This window comes from Drosophila virilis, chromosome X (assembly GCF_030788295.1).
Source record: "Drosophila virilis strain 15010-1051.87 chromosome X, Dvir_AGI_RSII-ME, whole genome shotgun sequence".
NCBI classification, from domain to species: domain Eukaryota; kingdom Metazoa; phylum Arthropoda; class Insecta; order Diptera; family Drosophilidae; genus Drosophila; species Drosophila virilis.
The window spans coordinates 15,396,028-15,415,571 of record NC_091543.1 but is presented as its reverse complement, the minus strand read 5'-3'; the positions used below and the strand labels follow the sequence as shown (position 1 = coordinate 15,415,571).

Below are 19,544 nucleotides of genomic sequence, written 5' to 3'. Positions count from 1 at the left end.
CTTTGTGGGAAGAAATTATAAAATAAAGGAAATGTTAAGGATAATCTGAAGATCATATACTGAACATCTTTGATAATAAATAAATTGATGTCTTTCTATCGAATCTCGACTTTCTTACCGCTCGTGAAGATTCTCCTTCTGTATTTTTTTCAGCTGTACTTCCCTTCTTGGCGTTGTTTCCTGGCTTATGACTTTTCATAGATACGATTTCCTTTTTGATTCCTGCACTAACACCAGCCGTTGGCTCTGAGCCTATACCCTTTTCCCCAGCCTTTTCGAATGCATTACAAAAATTAGTTTTTATAATCCCTTTTGATATGCCGAATATTTTTACCGCTTGCGAATATGCCTCCCCTGGCATTTTATTAGATGCGATTTCCTTCATTGCCTTCTTTCCTGGCTTATGACTTTTCTTAGGTGCGCTTTCAGTTTTGGCATTGATGTCGGGCATAAAGTCAGCCTTTTGGTTTATTGGAACATTTTTTTGGGTGTTGGTTACATTGGATGCAATCCCTTCCTTGGAAGCCAATAGAGTTTTGTTTGCCTCAGTCTTATTGCTCTCAGGCTGTTGAATAAGAATAAATATGTTTGTTCTTTAGCTCATTCTTACCTCTAGTGAAGTTGTGGTCAAGTAGTTGTCTTCTTGGCGTGGATCATTAACTGATGCAAATTGCATATACTTACGCTTTGCGATATTGAGGATCTGGGCATCTTGCTTGCAATCTCTTCCTTAGCCGTTGAAGAAGGTTTGCTAACTGGCACATGACCTGGGCCTCGCTTTGGTCGAAGATCTTTGACCCCAAGAATTGGCTAATGGAAAATATAAGACTAAGATAAAGCCAGTGAACTTAATCTAGTTTGTTTTCACCTTTTGCGCAACTGGAAGAATGCGTCTAGGGATTGTGGGCATATCAATTGCATCTCTCTGGACCTCATCTGATTTCGGGTTAGTTTCCATTTTGAACTGACCATCTGAGGATCGCTTTTGCGCAGCTGCCGTCGTTTCGAAAAATCCTATTCCCACATTACTTTCTAGTTTCTTTATAAATGGTATGTTGGGTGGCGCCTCATTTTCCTGATGCTTTTGTTTCGAATTAATTAATTTACAAACTATAGCATTTTACTTGAGTCTATACTTACGTTTGTCGGGTTGGGAGCGACAAGCTTTGGGTCGCTGGGTACACTGATTGCAATTTTATGGGTTTCAGTTGGTTTTAAATCTGACTCAGATTTCAATTGTGCATCGAGCAACGGTTTCTTGACAATAACCTTTGTATTCTGTATAACTTTTGGTGTCAGTTTCACATTTTCCTGATTTATTTCCATTCTTCTTGGAAGTACTTTCAGGTTTTGCACTTGATTAACATTTGGTTGTTGTGCTTCTTTTAGTTCTAACTTTTTCCGAATTTCTTCTTTGTCCGCATTGGATTCCCTCTTCTTCGGCTTAGGAACTTTTAAAACATCGGTTTTCTGTGAATTTGGTTTGTGATCCCCAAGTTCTCGATCCGATTCACTATTGTTTATATCCATTTCCATTTTTCTTGCAATCTCTTCGAGATTGGGCACCTTTTGAACCCTTTGTTGTTTTAGTCCCATCTTTTTCTCAGTTCTCCGCTTTTCAGCGTCTTCACTAGCTTCATCGGAGTTAAGATTAGTTTGCATGCCTTTCTTCTTAACCTCAGGTGGTTCCTCATCGGCGGAATTCTTTTCAGTATTGTTCTCGCATCTCTCTTCCTCATTATCTTCAATATTCTTTTGTTTTTTGATTTCCGGATGCTTAACGAGAGGCTTTTGTTCTTTTTGTTTCTGCTTTGCATCCGATTTTCTTTTCTTTTGTGGTGGATTTTCCAAAGTTTTTGTTCTTTGAAATTGTGGCTGTTGATCCTCAAGTTTCCTTTTCAATTCCTTATTATCCGGAATAATGTCTTCTTTCCGTGCAACTTCGAGATGCGCTCCTTGTTGCCGAGTTTCCGTGCTTATCTTCCTAGTGAGAGGTTCTTTCTTCGTTGACGAAATATCTTCCGTATTGTTTTCGCATACGCCTTTCCTATAGTTATCCAAATTATGTTTCTGTTCTTCTTTATTCGGCTGTAGTTTTTCTTGTCGCTGTTCCTCTTTTCTGAAAGTTTCGCTCTCTTGCAATATTGGTCTCTGATCCGCCAGTTTTATATTTATATCTACATTTTCCGTATTACTTTCAATTTTCTTTGCAATCGCTTCGAGGAGACTCGACGCATGGTTAACATTTTTCTCTGTTTCAATTTCTACCGCTTCCGTGGTTTTCTTTTTAGCTGCAGGTGCTTTCTTTTCGCCGGAAACCTTTTCAGTATTGTTTTCGCTTCTCTCTTGCTTATACTTTGTTTTCTCTTTTTGTTTTTTGATTTTTGGTTGTTTAACAGACGGCTTTTGTTTTTTTTGTTTCTCTGCATCAGATTTTATTTTCTTAAGTGGTGGATTTTCCAAAGTTTCCGTTGTCTGCACATTTGGTTTTTGATCATCAAGTTTCCTCTTCAGTTCCCTATTTTCCGGACTCATCTCTTTTTTCCTTTCAATCTCTCCGAGGTTCAATGCATCATTAGTGCTTAGTTGTTGCAGTTGTTTTTGTCCTGGCCCCATCTCAGTTCGTCTATTCTCCGCGCTTTTATTAGCTTCATCAGGGATATGATGCATGTCCGTGCTTATCTTCTTGATATCGAGTGTTTGCTTTTCGTTGGAAACCTTTTCAGTATTGTTTTCGAGTCTCTCTTCCATTTTATGTTTCCGTTCCAACTTTGCATCAGGCTTTACTTTCATGGGCGGGATATACGTTAAGGTATCGGTTTTCTCTAGATCGATTTCCATATCCCGAACAATTTTGTCGACGTTCGCCTCTATCTGCTCCGCGCTTATTCTTGCAAGTTCTTCGAGGTTTGGCGCTTGTTTTAAATTCGGTTGCTGTGCTTTTTTTTCTCCCAACCATTTCTCAGTTTCTAATAGATTAGTTTTCGCACTTATCTTCCCAATTTCTAGTTGCTGCTTCGCTGAGGAAAAATCTTCCGCATTGTTTTCGCATTGGCCTTTCATATATTTTTCCATTTTCTTTTTAAGTTGCTGTTTTCGTTCTTCCTTTGCATCAAATTCTTTTTTATTTTGCGGAGAATCTTTTGACGGTTCGATTTTCTTTAACTTTGCTTTTTGATCCTCAAGTTTTCTACCCAATTCACTGTCTTCCTGATTCATATTTATTTTTCTCACAATCTCTTCGATATCCGGCATATGTTTGGCACTCGTTTGTTGTGCTTGTTTTTGTCCAACAGTTTTCCCAGTTTCTTTTTTCTCCGCTTCAGTTAAATTCTTTTCGTCGGAAACCTTTTCAGTATTGATTTCGCCTTTTTCATCCATGATATTTGCGATACTCTTATTTGCTTGTTGTTCAACATTTGGCTGTTGTCGTTTCCGTTTCCCCTTAAATGATTCCGTCTTTTGCAACATTGGCTTTTGATCCTCAAGTTTCCTATTCAGATCGCTCTTTTCCGGAATATTTTGCATTCTCCTAGCAAGTTGATCCAGCTCCGATGCCTGCCCAATCGGTGGTTGTGATTGTATTTGATTTGAATCTGTGCCAATTGGACTTTTCTCTGCCTTTTGACTACCTGCCAACATAGGTATCTCCATTTGTAATCTGACGTCAGACACTTTATAGCATTCAGTTTTGTCGGCTTCGTTTGGCTTTGCTTGGCTTTCAGTTTTAGGCCCCGCATCTATAGGCACTGTCTTATCATTTATCTCTTTTTTGGACAGCATCTGCATTTCTTTGGAATTATCTGTTTTCTTTTCAAACCTTTTAATGATCGGTTGTACCTCAACACTTGCTTGTTCTTTTGAAACCGATTCTTTTCTGTCGACCTTTCTTGGAGTTGAATAACTTTCAATTGGAGCTTTCACAATTGTGCCTTGCTGCTCAAGTTTCCTTTTTATTTGTCTTTTATTAATTTCCTCCGGTTTTATTGCAGTTGACAGTTTTGCTTTTTTTCGATCCAAGTTATTCTCAGTTGTCCTTTTTGCCGGATTTTGTTTTGCTTCTGTTTCTAATCTTACCTCTGAAAACCATCTCTCCTCTTTAGCTGGCAGCTGGGGGCTTTTCTCATTATTTTCTTTGTCCAACTGCATTATGTTTGGGACTTGTTTAACTTTAGTTTGACGAACGTTTTTCTCAGTTTCTACGGAATCTGGTCTCGGCACCTTTTGCCCACCTAGCTTACTTTGCACTTGCTCAATGGGAATCAACTCTATTGTCTTTTCTACCGGATCGCCATTCTTTCGATTGTTGCCTTGTTTCAGAGTTTGTTTAATTTTTGTATAGGGCTTGGATATTTTAATTCCTGTTTCTAATGTCAGAGGTTGGTCATTTTCCCGCTTATTCCCATCAAGTGTTTTGTCATTGCTTTCATTTTCTAGTGGATTAGCACCTGGCTTTAACAAGGTTTGTCGATCAACTGGCTGTTGTGGATTATTAAAAACGTTGTATTTGTTAATCAGAAACTTTAGATTATCATTATCGATTTCTATCTTTTCCGCTTTCCGCTCGGGTAATTGGAATTCTACTTGTTTTTTCTGGGAATTGAATATTGAATATGCACTTTTATATAATAAAATTTCATTTTTATAAGTTTTAAACCCTGAAACGCATAGTTACCATTTGTGACAATCCTATATCATTAATATCTGGCAAATCATTTAGTTTGCTCTCCATGCATGCTTGCATTCCTCCATATTCCTTCTTTGGTTCCTGCATCAGACTTTTGTAAGGAGGTTTTGAGGTTTTTGCATCGTCTTGCTGCTGAAAAGGCTGCTGCTCATTGTTTTTACTTGCCAAGGGCTTCGCCGTTTTATCGACATGTTGGTATTCTTGGTGTGTTCCTTGTTTTACCTGTAAATCATAATAATAAATAAATTATTCCACGTTCGAGCATTGAAACACCCTTACTCCATAATCAAATGGAATGTTTGGAAAGCTTAGTGCATTTCTCATGGTCTCATAAGATGTTCGATAGTCTTTTACTTTTTCATCCTTTCTTGTTACCTGCTGCTTCAGAAGAAGTTGTTGCGCAGCCTGGGCTTCAAGATGTTGCTGATCATTGTATTTATGGGCTAGAAACTGCAAGCTATTCTCATCAGCTTCCAGTTGTTCTATTATCTCCATGAATGGTTCAGGCTTTTCATATTTATCCTGTAGATATCATAATCATGTAGTTTTATATATCATTTAATAGTTTTCTTACTTTCTGAGCAGCTGGAATTACAGGGTAGTTAGTTTTTGGTAAACTTCTTTGAGCCACGGGTTCATTTTTCCTATCATTTTGTTTAGTTAGGGTTTGCCGATCGAATGGCACTCGATGAAGTTTATGTTCATTGTTGTGTTGATTTGCTTTCTGTTGGGTTAGTTTTCTCATGTTTTACTTGGCATAAATGATATTAAAAATTATTCGCTTACCGCTTCAGCAGTCGAAATAAGACAACTGTTCAGGCCAGTCGCATTCTTTTTGGTCATTTCTGTTTGGTTGGAATCTTCTTCTTTTCTTGACTGCTCCACGTTTTCCTTGTCATTTTTCTTTACAGAAGCCCGACGATCAGCTGTCTGCAGTTGAAGTTTTTGTTCACTATTTTTGCTTGCCAAAGGCTTCAAATAGTTAGCATTGATTCCTTGGCTCTCCGTGTTCCCATGGGATAATTTGTCTATATTATTACTTGCCTGTTATTACAAAACATTAATAAACAAGTTTTATCTTGATATATGTACGCATATACTGTGTATCCTGGTCTGATTGAATCTGTAGTTACCTTATGTGGTGCAGGTGCACACTAAGATGGGGTTTTTCAAAAATTCCACTCGCAACCGTGGAAAATTGGTTGTAGGAAACTAGTTTGCTTACCATTCGATCGGATTGAAACTGATATTGAAAGATTTTTGTACTGATTTAGTTGAGACGTGTTACAATTTTTTTTTTTCTGAAAAACTTCAAAATAATTTTCAAAAATCTAGGTAAAAAATATTGAAGATGTGATCCTTAAGTTTTGAAAAGCCATTGGCTTGGTAGTAAAATTAAGAACAAAGCTTAAAGTATCAGGACTTTTCTATTTTACTTGCACGAAATGGACCGAAAGCTGATTTCTTAAACATAGTAGGAATAACTTTGCCGGAGCAAGGTCGCTAGAATCAAATAAATGAGTTTTATAAACTTTAATGTACCTCTTTTTTAACTGGAATAACAGCGCTGTTAACTTCCGATAAACTTTTCTTAACGTCTTCTTTTTTTGAGTCAAGTTTCTTTATTACAACATTTTGTTTAGTTGAAAGCTGTCGATTCGCCTGCTCCGCAAGATTTTTTTGTTCAATTGTTGTGCTTTGCACAGCTTTTAAATCAAGTGTTTCTTGTAGTTCTGTTTCACGTTGGGTTTGTTCAAATTGCTTTTGTATTACCTGGAATAAAAGATATTAAGCGCGCGTGAGTACAAAGAGATATTATTTTAGCTTATAAAGCTGGAAAAAAAAAATGGCTTTTAGTGCCCGTTATGTTTTTCCTAACCTCAGTCGAATTTCCTGACTCAATTCCTGCTCGTTTCTTTATTCTTACATTTTGATTTGCCAAATGCTGTTGATTATCCTGAAGTTGTTTTGGATCAATGTTGTTATTTGACAAGCACTTTAAATTTGTAGTGTTTTGTTTTGTTTTCTCATGACAAGGTTTGATTTGCTCTGGCGATACCTGGAAAACATAATGATAATTGATGTTGTATACAAGTCATTAAACCAATGTTCGAGTTGCCGAATATCAGTACCTCTTGAGCTATGGGAAAAGTAGATTTAAGAATTGGATTAGTTTTCTTGATCGCATGAGATATGTCTTTTTCTATTCCTTTCGGCCTCGCTTCCTGCTTCTTCTGCACTTCAGCGTTCTTTGCGACGTTAGGGGACTGCAGCTTCTTACTTTCAATTTTACTTTCGTCTATATCATTTACTATATGGGTTTTGTTGTCTATTGGGGTTACGTTTAGATTTTCCGTAGATTTATCTGTTGATGTTTCTTTGGCATTGTCAGTTTTATCTTGTATCTTCTCGTTTATTTCTTTAGCTTTTTGGCTTAGCGTTTCTTTCGTATTTTGTTTTTCAAGTTCTTTTTTTTTGGTTTTATTTTTAGCTTTTTTCATAGCTTTTTTTGCCTTTTTTGCCAGATCCTTATCTACATCTTTGTCATTATCGTTTTCTCGCTCTTTTGCTTTCTTTTCTTTTTTAGCTTTTTTTTTAAGTTTCTCTTCCTCTGTTTTTTCTTTTTTATGTTTGGCTTTTTTAGCTTTTTTAACCTTTTTTGCTTTTGTATCTTGCTCCTTTTTAGTGGTCTGCGGAGCTTCAATCGCAACCTTCATATCCAAAGTCTTCTCATTTCCTTTTATTATTGGCATTTGAATTGATTTTGGCTGCTGAGGCTGTGTTTGCTCTTTGTTTTTATCATCCATCAATTTCAATTTCTTACTTTCAGTATTGTTTTGTTCCCGTTCCTGTAGAGACGATTTAAAGATTGAATATTTATTGTTTATACAAAACTGTCTTTGATATACTAATAAATGTATTCCTACCTTTTGATCATCCACTTTTAATTTTCTCTTAAGATCCGATCTAATGGTATTATCTTTTTTGGCTTCAGCGGCTACTGCTTTGCGTTCCATCTTGATAGTTTGTTGCTCATCCTTTGGCATTTGAGATAGCTGGCATTTCTCATTTAAGGATATACCTTTTCGCTCTTCCTTTTCGATTTTCATTTCTGGATTTACTTCTTGATCGATTTCTTTTTTCACTGTTTGCCTACAAGCTGAAATATCTTTTATCTGTTTTTCTAGTAACTTTGGATAACTGTCAGATTTTAAAGTGGCACATAATTCCTTTTCATTTTGTGTATCTGAGACTAAGCCGCTTAAAGAATTCGATTTTGTGGTAGTATCTGAAGATGCTTTTTCAATTGTTTTCACATTAGCCGACATAGTCTGATCCTCCTTTTCGGTGTCTGCAATTTCCGACACTTTTGGTGATCGAAGCTTTTCTACAGTGATATCATCTGAAGATTTCAATTTGTCATCTTTTTCTTTCTGCTGCTTAGTTTTTGGCTGAGTTTCATTTGCTAACCCTGGTTTCTTTTGCTTTCCCTATGAAACGAGATATAAAACATTTACTTATACATCTATGTTGTTTGCAATCCTTACCTTTTGAGCATTCAAGTTTGTTCTTTTCTTGTCATTAGTTTTTGAATTTTCTTCCGTTGTGGTAACTGGTATTTTTTCTGCACCGTTTACCTTTAAAGGATTTTCATGTTGAAGCAGCTTTTTGTTTTCTTTTTCTGTTTCCTTTTGGTCAACTTTCGACTTTTGTTCAATGTGGTTTTTCTATGGTATAATAAATATTTTGAATATTGTACTATATTATGATTCTACAATTGTGGATCGTATATACCTGTTCAATAACATCCGTATCAGTCCCTAATACCGTTGAATTAGACTCATTTGATATTTGCTCTCGTCTTGTATTTGGGATAGCATCTTCAACAGAAGTGGAGGGTAGAGTTGTAGGCTGACTAGTTTCTTGCACACCCATGGCGTCTGTGATTATGCTTGAGGCTTCTTTAGCTTCCTGTTGTTGGAGAAGGTTTGTTTTCCAAATTCATTCTAGTTAGGTTATTGTTAATTTGTTAGGGGAGTTGGGTTTTAAAAGAAGCTTACCTCTTGAGAGACAACGATAGTATCGGAAACCCTAGTTTCTTCCTTCATTCTTTTTAAATCGATATCTTTCGCTTCTGTATCCTTTTTTAAAGACGGACTCAGCATACTTTCGTGTTGCTTTTCCTTGAGGTCTTTGCTAACCATGGCTTCACGTTTTGGGAACAGATTTTTTTTATCTTTAACCTCTTGAGACACTGGGATAACACTTTTACCAGAGCACGCTTCTGTTTTCTTATCCGAGTTTTCTTTTTCCTGTTCGACTTTACTTCTTTCTCCCGTTATCTTTGACTTTTCATCTGATAAACATTGTTTATCACTTATCTCATTGCTTTTTGCATCCTTTGTAAGACTCGGGCAGGGTGTATTTTCATCGTGCGCCTTGTGGTCTTTTATAACCGATTCTTTATTGTCCTATTGTTGAGAAAATGATTGTTCTTATTATTAGAAGGGCCAGAAGGGCACTTTTACTTGTTTTTTGCTTTTATTTGAAAGGGTTTATTAAATTATTTACCTCTTGAGAGCGTTGTCTAACTTTCTTAGACTTATCTGATTTCTCCATTTCTTTTTTCTTTTCCTTCTTCTCTTTCTTTTTAGCTTTTTTATTTGCTTTTTTTATATCTCTTTGTTTGTCCTTTTTCTCTTTTTTCAGCTCTTTCTTCTTCGCCTTAGTCTTTGATAAGCCATCCGGCAAGCCTTCTTTGTGACTTGTCTCCATCTTGTCTGCATCCGTCTTACGGGTCGGGCAAGGTTTATTTTTATCCTCATGGTCCTGTGTTACCTGCTGTTGAAGAGCTTTACCTTCATCTTTCCCTTCTTTAATTTCAGATGTGTACAATTTTGCAACATGGACTTCGTTTGTTTCCTGTTCTTTCTGTCATAAACAATAATAATAAATTAAATCACAATCTGTGTTTAAATAAATTAATTTGCCGCTCCTTACCTCTTGAGAACTTAGGATAATATCTTTCCCAAAGTTAAGCTCACTTTTTTTCGCCTTTTCGGAGTTTTCATGTTTCTTTATACCCTCTATCTTTTCGACTGTCTTTTGTTCTGTTGCATTCAATGTGTCATCTGTTAAACCTTGTTTGACATTTGTCTCTTTATTGCCTGCTTCCTTCTTAATAACCAAGCAAGGCTTATTTTTGTCAACCTCCACTTCGGTTGCCGATGATTTCTCTTCCTGTTTTTGGGGAACCTTATGTTTTTCGTGCTTGTTTTCAGTCTGGCTAAACATTGCAACTTTAACTATGAACTGCTCCGTTGACTTTTTCGAAGACTCGGAACTAAACAGTTTTTTCTGTCATGAAAAATGATTGTGTACAATTAATGATGTTTGGCTACATTTTTAAGCATCCTTACCTCTTGGGAGCTTGGAAAAACCACCTTTTTCGAGCATAGTACAGCTTTGGCTTTATTCGACTCTTCCTTTCCTTTTTTCTCTTCTGGCCCTTCATCTGCCTTTTGTTCCATCATTTTTGTTTTGTCATCGAAAAGAGCCCCTATGTCGCTCGTTTCTTTCTCGTCTGCATTCTCTTTGAGAGCCACACAAGGCATATTTTTTCCAAGCTTCGTTGGATCTTCTGCTGCTAATGATTTGTCTTCCTGTTGTTGAGGAACCTTTTGTATTTCGCCTTTATTTTCAGATTGGTTAAGCATTTCACCCTCGTTTTCCTCAGTTTTTTGTGACGACTTAAAATCACATAAGTTTTTCTGTCGTTAATAATAATGATATATTTAATAGCAATCAATGTTCAGATTTATTTATTTATGGCTACACTTTCAAGCATCCTTACCTCTTGGGAACTTGGCATAACCACATTTTCCGTGCATAGTACAGACCTGTTGCCTTTATTCGACTTTACCTTTCCTTTTTTCTCTTCGTTCATCTTCGATTTGTGATCTGATGAAGCTCCTTGGTCGCTTGTATCTTTCTTGTCTGCATCCTTTTTGTCAATCTCTCTTGGTTCTTCTTTTACTGATGATATGTTTTTGTGCTGTTGAGGAACTATTTGTTTAACACCTTTTTTATCAGAAGACTTTACATTTGCATCATCGATTATCTTCTGGTCAGTTGTCTTCTGTGTCGTATTTGATTCACAAGGCTTTTTCTATTAACGAATATTTTAAGAGATTTATAAGCAATCAGTAATAAAATTTGCTTTTGTGATTTATTAATAAGACATTTATTATAAAATATGCTTACCTCCATTTTGGAGCCTACTACAATTTTTGAAGTCTTATCTGCTGTTTCCTTTTCTTTTTTCTTGTCCTTCTCGTGCTGTTTTTTTTCTTTCTTCTTTTCTTTTTTTTGTCTCTTCTTTTCTTTCTTTCGTGCTTTTTTTTCTTTCTTCATTTCTTTCTTGGCTTTTTTCTTCTCCTTAAGCTTTGATAAATCCTCATTGGCAGTTGACTTTTTCTTGACTGCATCATTTATTTGAGGCGAGCAAGGCTTATTTTTATCGAGCTCCTCATAGGATTGTGATAATTTATCTTCCTGTTGCTGGGGAAAGTTTTGTTTTTCATCTTTTTTTTCACAAGCGTTTTCATTTTTACCATCGACTATGTTCTGCACACTTGTCTTTGGTGGTGGATCAGAATCGCAAAGATTTTTCTGTTAAAAATAACGAAGATTTATTAGCTATCAGAGTGAGACGTTATTGACTTTTGACTTTATTGGAAAAATACTTACCTCTTCAGAGCCTGGAACAATATTTTTTTCAGAATGTTGTAAAGATATTTCACTTTGTTTTAGCACTTTTTTTTCATCAACTGTCTTATTTTCATTTAGCTTTGGCGTAACTTTTTGTCTTTTATCAAGGTTTTCAGGTTCTGCATTTTTACCATCGGCTATGTCTTGCTCAGTTGTCTTTGGTGACGGATCTGATTTAAATTGTATTTCCTGTAATGGACAATATCGAATATCGAATGAGCTGTCAGCTTTACTGTAAAATTGCCTTACCTCTTGAGAGCCAGCAGTGACAACTTTGTCTGAGTGTAGTAAAGAAATCTTGGTGTCTTGCGAAATATCCTTTACTTTTCTCTGCTCTTTGATCACAGCTGTCTTCTTTGCATTAGTCTTTGGCTTAATATGTGATGGAAGTTCCTTGACAATAGGCTCTTTCTTGTCTGCATTCTTTGTAATAGACGGGGAAAGCTTTTGTTTGTCAGTCTCCCTGTGACCTTTCGTTGACGATGAATGGGTTTCTTGGGGCTGAAGAACATTTTGTTCTATACCGGGCTTTACAGGTTGTACATTTTTACCATCGGCTATGTTCTGTAATGAAAAAATATGTAATAAACTGTTGTCCTGACTAACCGATTCATAACCGTTAATGCTAGGAAGCTAGCGTCTAGACAATCGGTGTTAATATTTACCATTCATTTTTAGGTTTAATTTGAAATATTCTTACCTCTAGAGATTTGGGGTTAACATCTTTACAGTCTAGTGCAGACTTCTTGGTATCATTTGAATTTTCTTTTTCCTGTTCAATTGCTTCATCTTTCATTTGCTCCGCTGTCTTTGATTTGTCATCTGATAAAGGTAGTTTCACACTCGTCTCATTCTTGTCTGCATCCTGTTTGAGAGTCGTTACCGCTACTTTATTCTCCTGTAATTGAGAAAGTTTGTGTTGTTCATTATTAGACGGGCTTAACTTTCTATTTTCGGTATTGCATTGATTTGATTTTTATTTAATGCAGAATATTATAATTTTCTTTTGCAATTGAAAATATATTTTTTTTAGTTTCATGTGTCTTCTTGTGGATGTGTATTTCTGTGTAGGTGTGTATGTAGTTTGTTACGTCAGCTTGGCACAGCGACAGAGTATTTATAAGTCGGATTTTCCTCCACTAAATTACCCTCACTTGCCTTATTGAACAAAGAAGCTTACCTTTTGAGAGCTGGGCACACATTTCTTGGACTTATCTAATTTTTCCTTTTCTTTTTTCTTATCTTTCTTTTTGTCCTTTTTCTTGTCTTTCTTCTTATCTTTCTTCTTTTCTTTATTTTCTGAAACGATGTCTGGTACTTCGCTTTTGTCGATAGTCTCTTTCTTATCTGCATCCATTTCAAGAGTCGGGCAGGGCTTTATTTGGTAAAGCTCGGTGGAATCTTTTTGTTTTTCATCTTTTTTATCAGAAGGGTTTGAATTATAAACTTTGTTTTGCTCAGTTGTCTTTGGTGACGGATCTGATTTCTGTAAGAGATTACAACAATTAATATAAAAGCAGTCAATATAAACAGTTATTGTTTTTGGCTTTATCTACCTCTTGAGAACCTGGAGCAACACTTTTTGCAGAGTGTATTAAAGAAATCTTGGTTCCTTGCTCTTTAAATTTTGGTGATTGACCTTCTTCTTGTAGACTGGTAGATGGGTTTAAACTTTCGCCATCGACTAGCTTTTGCTCAAATGTTTTTGGTGGCAGATCTGTTCCATACAATTTTTTCTGTAATTGACAATAATAATTAGCTATCACGGTAAACATTTATGCTGAATATAAGATACTTACCTCTTCAGAATCTGGAACAATAATTTCTTCAGAGTGAAGTAAATTTATGTTGGCTCTTTGCGAAATTTCCCTTTCTTCCTGCTGTTTTATTTCAACAATTTGTTCTTGTCTTTTTAATATGTCTCCTGACACCCCTCGCTTATCAGCTGCCATTTTATTGCATGAATCCGTCTTAAAGGTCGAATAAGACCTGTTTTCATCTAGTTCCTCCCTGTCTTCGGTAAGCGTTGACATAGCTTGCTGTAGCTCAGGACTTTTCTGATCGTTATTCCTAGAACGGCTTAGCTGTTCATCTTCGGTAATTGTTCGAACAGTTGTCGTCTGTAATTTACGTCGTGCTTGATTTAATTGATACTATTCAAAAATTATTTATAATTGTTGATACCAGACAAGTGTATTTATATGAACATTACCTTTTGGGAGCCTGGTATTGAATCTGTTTTAGAGCTTGGTAATATGATTTCTGATTTATCTGAATTTTCCATTCCATTTTTATTTTCCTTTCTGTCAACTTGCTTCATGTCTCTCTTTGTTTTTATTTTTAATTGGTCATCAGATGAACTTTGCTTGAGAGTTGTATCTTTCTTGGCTGCATCCTTTTTAATAGTCGGGCTAGGCCTATTTTTGGCTAGCTCCTTGCCATCTTTTTTTGCCAATGACGCATTGTCGTATTGTAGAGGAGGCTTTTGTTTCTCATCTTGGTTTCTGAAAGGCTTTGAATTTCTAACATCGACTATTTTCTTATCAGATGTTTTCATTAACGGATCCGACTCTAATAGGTTCTTCTGTAATATACAATAAGAAATAATTTATTTTCTTTAATTTTAGCAATTCTGTCGGTCATAGTTATAACAATCTTACCTCATGAGAACTTGGAACAATAATTTGTTGGGTCTTGGTCTTATGCGGAATTTCTTTTTCTTTTCTCGGTTCTTTCATATGTTGTGTCACCTTTTCTTTGCTCCTTGGCATATCATTTATTAAAATCTCTTTGCAAGTCGGCTCTTTTTTGCGAACATCCTTTTCAAAAGATGGGGAAAGCTTATTTTTGCTCAGCTCCCTGGGGACTTTTCTTAACAAAGATTGATGCTCTTGTTGTTGAGGCACTTTTTGTTTCTCATCTTTATTAATAATAGGGTTTACGTTTCTACCATCAACTATGTTTTGCAGCGCTGGCTTCAGTAATTGATCTGTCTCAAATTGTGTTTTCTGTAAGAGAATAAAGATTGTTATTGGGATAACGATTTATAAAGTTGTACTAAATAATATCCTTACGTCATCTGAGGCTGGAACAAACATTTTTTCAGAGTGCAGAATACTCATGTTGGCTTTTTGCGAAATTTCCCTATCTTTTTCCAGTTTTTTTGTTTCATCAATTTTCTTTTCTTTTCTTTTTAGTATATCGCCTGACTCTGCCCGCTTATCAGCTGGCACTGTCTTTTCTGTGTCCTTCTTCGAGGTCGGGCAGGGCCTATTATCATCGAGATTCTCATAGTCTTTGATAAGCGATGATTTATCCGGCCGTAATTGAGGAAGTTTTAGATCGTTATTTCTCGAAGTGCCTAACTGTTTATCATAAGCAGTTTTTCGTACAATTGTCTTCTGTAATTGATTGTAAACAGAATATATTTTTTTTATATTTTGGAGAATAGTCGACTAATTTAATTATATATTTTTTCAAGAACTTACCTCTTGAGCGCCCGTTACAATGTTGACAGTCCTTTCAGATTTTTCCCTTTCATTAGTATTATGTTGTCTCGGATCTTTCTTTATTCTGATTTTTAGTTGATCATCTGATGAGCTTCGCTTGAGAGTTGTTTCTTTTTTATCTATATCTATTTTAAAAGTCGGACAAGGTCTATTTTTGACTAGAACCTTTGGATCATTTTTTATCCATAGTGACTGTGGTTGAGAAGGTATTTGAATGTCATCTGTGTTTTTAAAGGGGTTGAACTTTTGACTCTCGGCCGTATTCTGCTCAGATGTCTTCAGTAACACATCTGATTTAAATAGCTTTTGCTGTACCAAATAATTATAAAATGATTGATTTTCCTAACATCAAATGTTTTTGGACTTAATTTCAAGAGATGCTTACCTCTTGGGAACTCGGAATAACATCTTTCTGTAGTTGAGGATGTTTATGTTTCATATATTTAGAATGGCTAAGCTTTGTATCAACGACAGCTTTACGCTGAGTCATCCTCTGTAGCTCAGCCACATCTACTTCAGAGCCTGGCACTATGTTCATCGTGTGAGTTGGTACTTCCAATTCTTTTTTAATGTTAGTATTCTTGGCGTGAGACTTCTCTTTTATATTTGATTTGTCATTCTTGTTGCTTTCATCTTTTTTGTCTATATCCTTTTTAACAGTCAGGCAAGGCCTTTGTTTGCCAAGTTCCATGGGATCCTTCGATACCGATGCTTTATCTTCCTTTTGCTTAGGCATTTTCTCCAGTCTGTCTTTAGTCTTAAAAGGATTTGAAATTTTACCATCGACAATGTCTGGCTCGGTTGTTTTTTGTAACGGATAAGATGCATATAGTTTTTTCTGTGAGAGACAATTACGACTAGCTTATTAGAGAACAGGGTTAACTTTTATTAATTTTTAAAAAATATGCTTACGCTTATGCTTAGTGAAGATATGTTGGTCGTATGTGAAATTTCTCTTTCCTGATCTTTTTTATAATTTAGCGTCTTATCTGATAAACATTTATTTTCACTTGATTCCTTTGCTTCTGCACCCTTTTTAAAAGTCAGACAAGGCCCATTTTAATAAGTCCTGCAGGAATAGATTGTTTAAAATTCTTACCTGTTGTAAGCCTGGAACAATATGCTTTTCAGTGGGTGGTACCATTTTCTTATCAATTGAGGGTTCAGTTTCATTGGCTATTTTCTGGACCTTTTTCTTAAATGTCATTTTGAGCGTCGTTGATATGGCTTCTGAAAAAAGTCCTTTGTCAATGACTTTTTTGTCTGCATAGAACGGTGGAGGTTTATTTTTATCAAGCTTCATAGGGTCTTCAGCTACAGACGCTTTCCGTTGGTCAAAAGGGGCTTGTTTAACATCAATGTTTTCAAAAGACTTATGCTTTGCATCATCATCGGCCGTGTTTTGTCCAATTGTCTGCTGAAATCGATTGGGTGCTACCTTTTTTCCCTGTTAAAGACAAATACAAGGTATATTTTAAGGTTATTCTTTATGAATTGTTAATAGGAAATAATTAAAATTTAAAATAATGGTAATAACCATAGACATCAAATATTACCTTTTGAGCATCAACGTTTACTCCGCATTTCGATATGTCTTTACCGGCCTTATCCGTTGTGGGGTTTCTTTCTTTGCTTACAGACATTTTCCTAACAGTTGGTCCTTTCTTCTTTGAAACAGTTTTTGGTTGTTGTTGCTGACATTTCTCGATTACAGATTGTTGTTTATCCAATTGCTTTTCAAGTTCTTTCCGCTCAGTATTCAGCTCTCCATCTTGTTTTTCTTGTAGCTATTGAATATTCGTAGACATAATATATTAATATAAAAAAAATATCTTCCGTACGCCGAAAATCATAGCTTAAAAATGAGACACCAGTTATCTTATACTATACAAGGGTATAAGAAAAGGTATGTTTTAAAAGGGTATAAAGAAGTGCATTTACCTTTTGGGCTTTCCAGATTCCTTTGGCTTTAAGGCCAACTGTATCGGATGCATCCTGATTGCCCTTTTCCATTGATGCCTTTTCCATCTTCGTATAAGATTGTGTTTTGCATATATCGTCTTTCGTATTTAAAACAAGTTCCTTTTTGAGTTGCTGCTGCTGCATATCAATTGATTCCTTATTATTTTCCTTCTTAAACACAGTCCTTTTTTTTTGGGGTAAATTTTTCTGAAGTCCTTCTTCGAGCCTTTTCTTTTCCAAGGACATTAATGTATTGTCGAATTCTTTTTGCATTGTTTTATTTGCAGCTACATTATCATCTTGTTTTTCTTGCAACTTCGGCAGCTCGCCAGATTTAAAGTTGGCAACCGGTTCCTTTTGTTTTTCCTGTGACAAACGATTAAAAGTTAAGAGTAAAGAATAACATTAAAATGGGGCATTCGTAAGGACATACATGTATATTTATCTTTACATTTCGAGAATCCACGCTTATTTTGCGAGGCCTACTCGACGACTTCTTAGTAAATACTGACGTATCAATTGCCTCATCGAAGGACTTGAATTTCTTAGCAGTATCAATTTTCTTCTCGGTTTTCTGCCGGTTTGCACCATCCTCCTGTGGTTTTACTTGACATTTGGGCGTTTCATCAGATGTTAAATTGGCATTAAACATTTCTCTCTTTGCCATTGTCTTAGTTTCTTGCTCTTTGCTAACATTTGTTAATGGTTTAACAACTTTTGTATCATCGAACAGTTTTTTCATATCTTTCAATTTTCCTTGATCTTCAAGCTTCTGTTGGGCTTCTAGAATTTGGGTACTTCTTTCTCCAACTCTTACTTTGATGTCCTTTTGCTTCTCTTTCTGTCGGCTCTTAGCTTCCTTTTTTTTTAAGTTGACTTTTTCTTCCTCCATTAGATCTTCTTTAGCATTTATTGATATCTTTGCTTTAGCTTTCGTAACATCTGATAATGTTTTTTTAGTAGTTGTATCTATAACTTTTCCAGTTTTAGTATTGGACTTCGTTGTTTGTCTATTACTTAATTGTTTTGAAGATGACGACACTCTGTTCTCCGAGATCTTCTTGACAGGGTCTTTAGTTGGCGGAGCTTGTTTGGCATTTTGCGACTGTGGATTCATTTGTTCTTCACTTTTATTATCCGTTATTTTCAATTTCTTACAATCAGGCTCTTTCGACTCCGTTTTCCGCTGCGATGGATCTAATGCATTTGTTTTTTTCTGCGTCTAACGAAAAATAATGATTAATATAGATACGTTTGGTTAACAGACAAATATATAAATGAACTTATTCTTACTCTCTGAGCATCCAGGCTTAGTTGCCTTTTTATGCCACTTTTTTTGGTATTATCCTTAGTGGCCCCACCGGACGTTGCTTTGACTTCCTTCTTAGTAACGGGCGCTTTATCCAAAGCTCTTTTCTCGTTAGAAACAATTTGCTCTTGAGACTGCTGACATTCTAGATTGAGCTTATCGTCAGATTTTCTCTGCTCTGTTGTTCGCTGAGTTCCAAGACCTCCTCGTTGGTTTTCTTGCGATTTTAGTTTTTCTCCAGTTTTCGAATTGGCATCCCGTTTCTTTTATTTTTTGCCGGATAAATGAGCGCAGATTTTATTAGTGAATACATTTTTTGATATAAAAGCTTGTCATAAGATAAGAAATTAATTTATGGTTAATATTTACCCTCACTTCCAATTTTACATTTCTTTTTGAACCCGACGCATTGATAAAAGTTTCTTTTGTTGGGTTTCCCTCAATTTTGATACATTCTTTGCTTTCTATTGCATTTCGTTCTTTTAATGCACTTTCCCATCGACGCGACTGAGCTTTCGCTTTCTTCGCGTTACCCCCTATTTCATGCCCCTGTTGTTGTGGGGTTTCTTTAACGCTTTTCACATCTCTAAGCTTCACTTTGTCATCGGTATCTTTCTTGTCGGTTTTCTTACGAGTTGCTTTTTCTTCACCTTTTTCTTGTGCCTTTGCCTTTTGATTGCCATGTTTTCTTTCATGTTCCTGTGATTGTAAGAAAAGAACTTTTTATTTTTGTTTTTCTTTTTGGTGGTTCTGTTCCTTAGTTAGTGGACCTTCAAAAGCCACACAGCGTAGTTAATTAATTAATTAATAACAAATTAGTACTTTGGCTTGTACGTTGTTTCAGCTCTGACAGCAATCGAGAAGTCGATCTACGAGTGGAACACAAACTTAATCTCGTTTCCGTTTAAATAAGCAAATACTCATGCACAAGCCATACATACATAGCTTGTTTTGTCCATCAACACTGTCATTCTGGGTTCAGCACACATGCACTAACCTTGATTACCTTATTTTCTGGACAAGTGTCCATCTTTTTTTCCGCTGTGCTCGAACCAATGCACGAGGATACCTGACTATCCGGTACTAGACTGTCGGCATTCTCTGCCATTCTTCCATGTATTTAACTCTATACCTTTCGCGCACTTTTTCACATGTTCACTTTACACTTAGTTAGACTTTAACTTATAATATACACGGTTGAAAACTTTTGATGGCAAATAAAATAGCGGACGTTTTAGAATTTAATGACACATTCCAATTCGCATGTGATGCGAGACAAATTGACTGGAAAAGTGTTGGGTAACTC

The 19,544-nt window shown here is 35.8% G+C and overlaps 2 protein-coding genes across 4 annotated transcripts in view; both read right to left on the bottom strand.

Moving 5' to 3' along the window:
• LOC6635455 (titin homolog) overlaps positions 1 to 17,289 on the bottom strand; it is a 30,957-nt gene extending 13,668 nt beyond the window's left edge. Inside the window, exons 1-36 of one of the 3 annotated variants that reach the window (XM_032439961.2) lie at positions 16,909 to 17,289; positions 16,524 to 16,754; positions 16,067 to 16,414; positions 15,880 to 15,999; positions 15,353 to 15,805; positions 14,947 to 15,276; positions 14,533 to 14,859; positions 14,119 to 14,466; positions 13,671 to 14,042; positions 13,258 to 13,611; positions 13,015 to 13,194; positions 12,639 to 12,944; positions 12,159 to 12,356; positions 11,708 to 12,022; positions 11,438 to 11,647; positions 10,952 to 11,359; positions 10,542 to 10,856; positions 10,108 to 10,458; positions 9,689 to 10,045; positions 9,260 to 9,619; positions 8,749 to 9,159; positions 8,483 to 8,659; positions 8,236 to 8,415; positions 7,615 to 8,178; positions 6,820 to 7,536; positions 6,567 to 6,746; positions 6,230 to 6,460; positions 5,474 to 5,731; positions 5,262 to 5,411; positions 4,967 to 5,209; positions 4,676 to 4,909; positions 1,141 to 4,593; positions 869 to 1,081; positions 685 to 810; positions 335 to 565; positions 119 to 271 (exon numbers count right to left, since the gene is read on the bottom strand). In XM_032439961.2, the coding sequence (XP_032295852.2) occupies positions 119 to 271; positions 335 to 565; positions 685 to 810; positions 869 to 1,081; positions 1,141 to 4,593; positions 4,676 to 4,909; positions 4,967 to 5,209; positions 5,262 to 5,411; positions 5,474 to 5,731; positions 6,230 to 6,460; positions 6,567 to 6,746; positions 6,820 to 7,536; positions 7,615 to 8,178; positions 8,236 to 8,415; positions 8,483 to 8,659; positions 8,749 to 9,159; positions 9,260 to 9,619; positions 9,689 to 10,045; positions 10,108 to 10,458; positions 10,542 to 10,856; positions 10,952 to 11,359; positions 11,438 to 11,647; positions 11,708 to 12,022; positions 12,159 to 12,356; positions 12,639 to 12,944; positions 13,015 to 13,194; positions 13,258 to 13,611; positions 13,671 to 14,042; positions 14,119 to 14,466; positions 14,533 to 14,859; positions 14,947 to 15,276; positions 15,353 to 15,805; positions 15,880 to 15,999; positions 16,067 to 16,414; positions 16,524 to 16,754; positions 16,909 to 17,202 (13,698 nt within the window). In that variant the 5' untranslated portion in view covers positions 17,203 to 17,289. The remainder of the gene's footprint in view (positions 1 to 118; positions 272 to 334; positions 566 to 684; positions 811 to 868; positions 1,082 to 1,140; positions 4,594 to 4,675; positions 4,910 to 4,966; positions 5,210 to 5,261; positions 5,412 to 5,473; positions 5,732 to 6,229; positions 6,461 to 6,566; positions 6,747 to 6,819; positions 7,537 to 7,614; positions 8,179 to 8,235; positions 8,416 to 8,482; positions 8,660 to 8,748; positions 9,160 to 9,259; positions 9,620 to 9,688; positions 10,046 to 10,107; positions 10,459 to 10,541; positions 10,857 to 10,951; positions 11,360 to 11,437; positions 11,648 to 11,707; positions 12,023 to 12,158; positions 12,357 to 12,638; positions 12,945 to 13,014; positions 13,195 to 13,257; positions 13,612 to 13,670; positions 14,043 to 14,118; positions 14,467 to 14,532; positions 14,860 to 14,946; positions 15,277 to 15,352; positions 15,806 to 15,879; positions 16,000 to 16,066; positions 16,415 to 16,523; positions 16,755 to 16,908) is intronic. The other 2 variants (XM_015169093.3, XM_070208127.1) reach the window with 2 other exon arrangements.
• A 19-nt stretch (positions 17,290 to 17,308) lies between these two features.
• Positions 17,309 to 19,544, bottom strand: LOC26530800 (axoneme-associated protein mst101(2)). The gene is made up of 4 exons (XM_032439786.2): positions 19,236 to 19,544; positions 18,608 to 18,937; positions 18,223 to 18,501; positions 17,309 to 18,151 (listed from the first exon to the last, which is right to left on the bottom strand). The coding sequence occupies exons 1-4, from the start codon at positions 19,344 to 19,346 to the stop codon at positions 17,309 to 17,311; spliced, it is 1,563 nt and encodes a 520-aa protein (XP_032295677.1). The 5' UTR covers positions 19,347 to 19,544.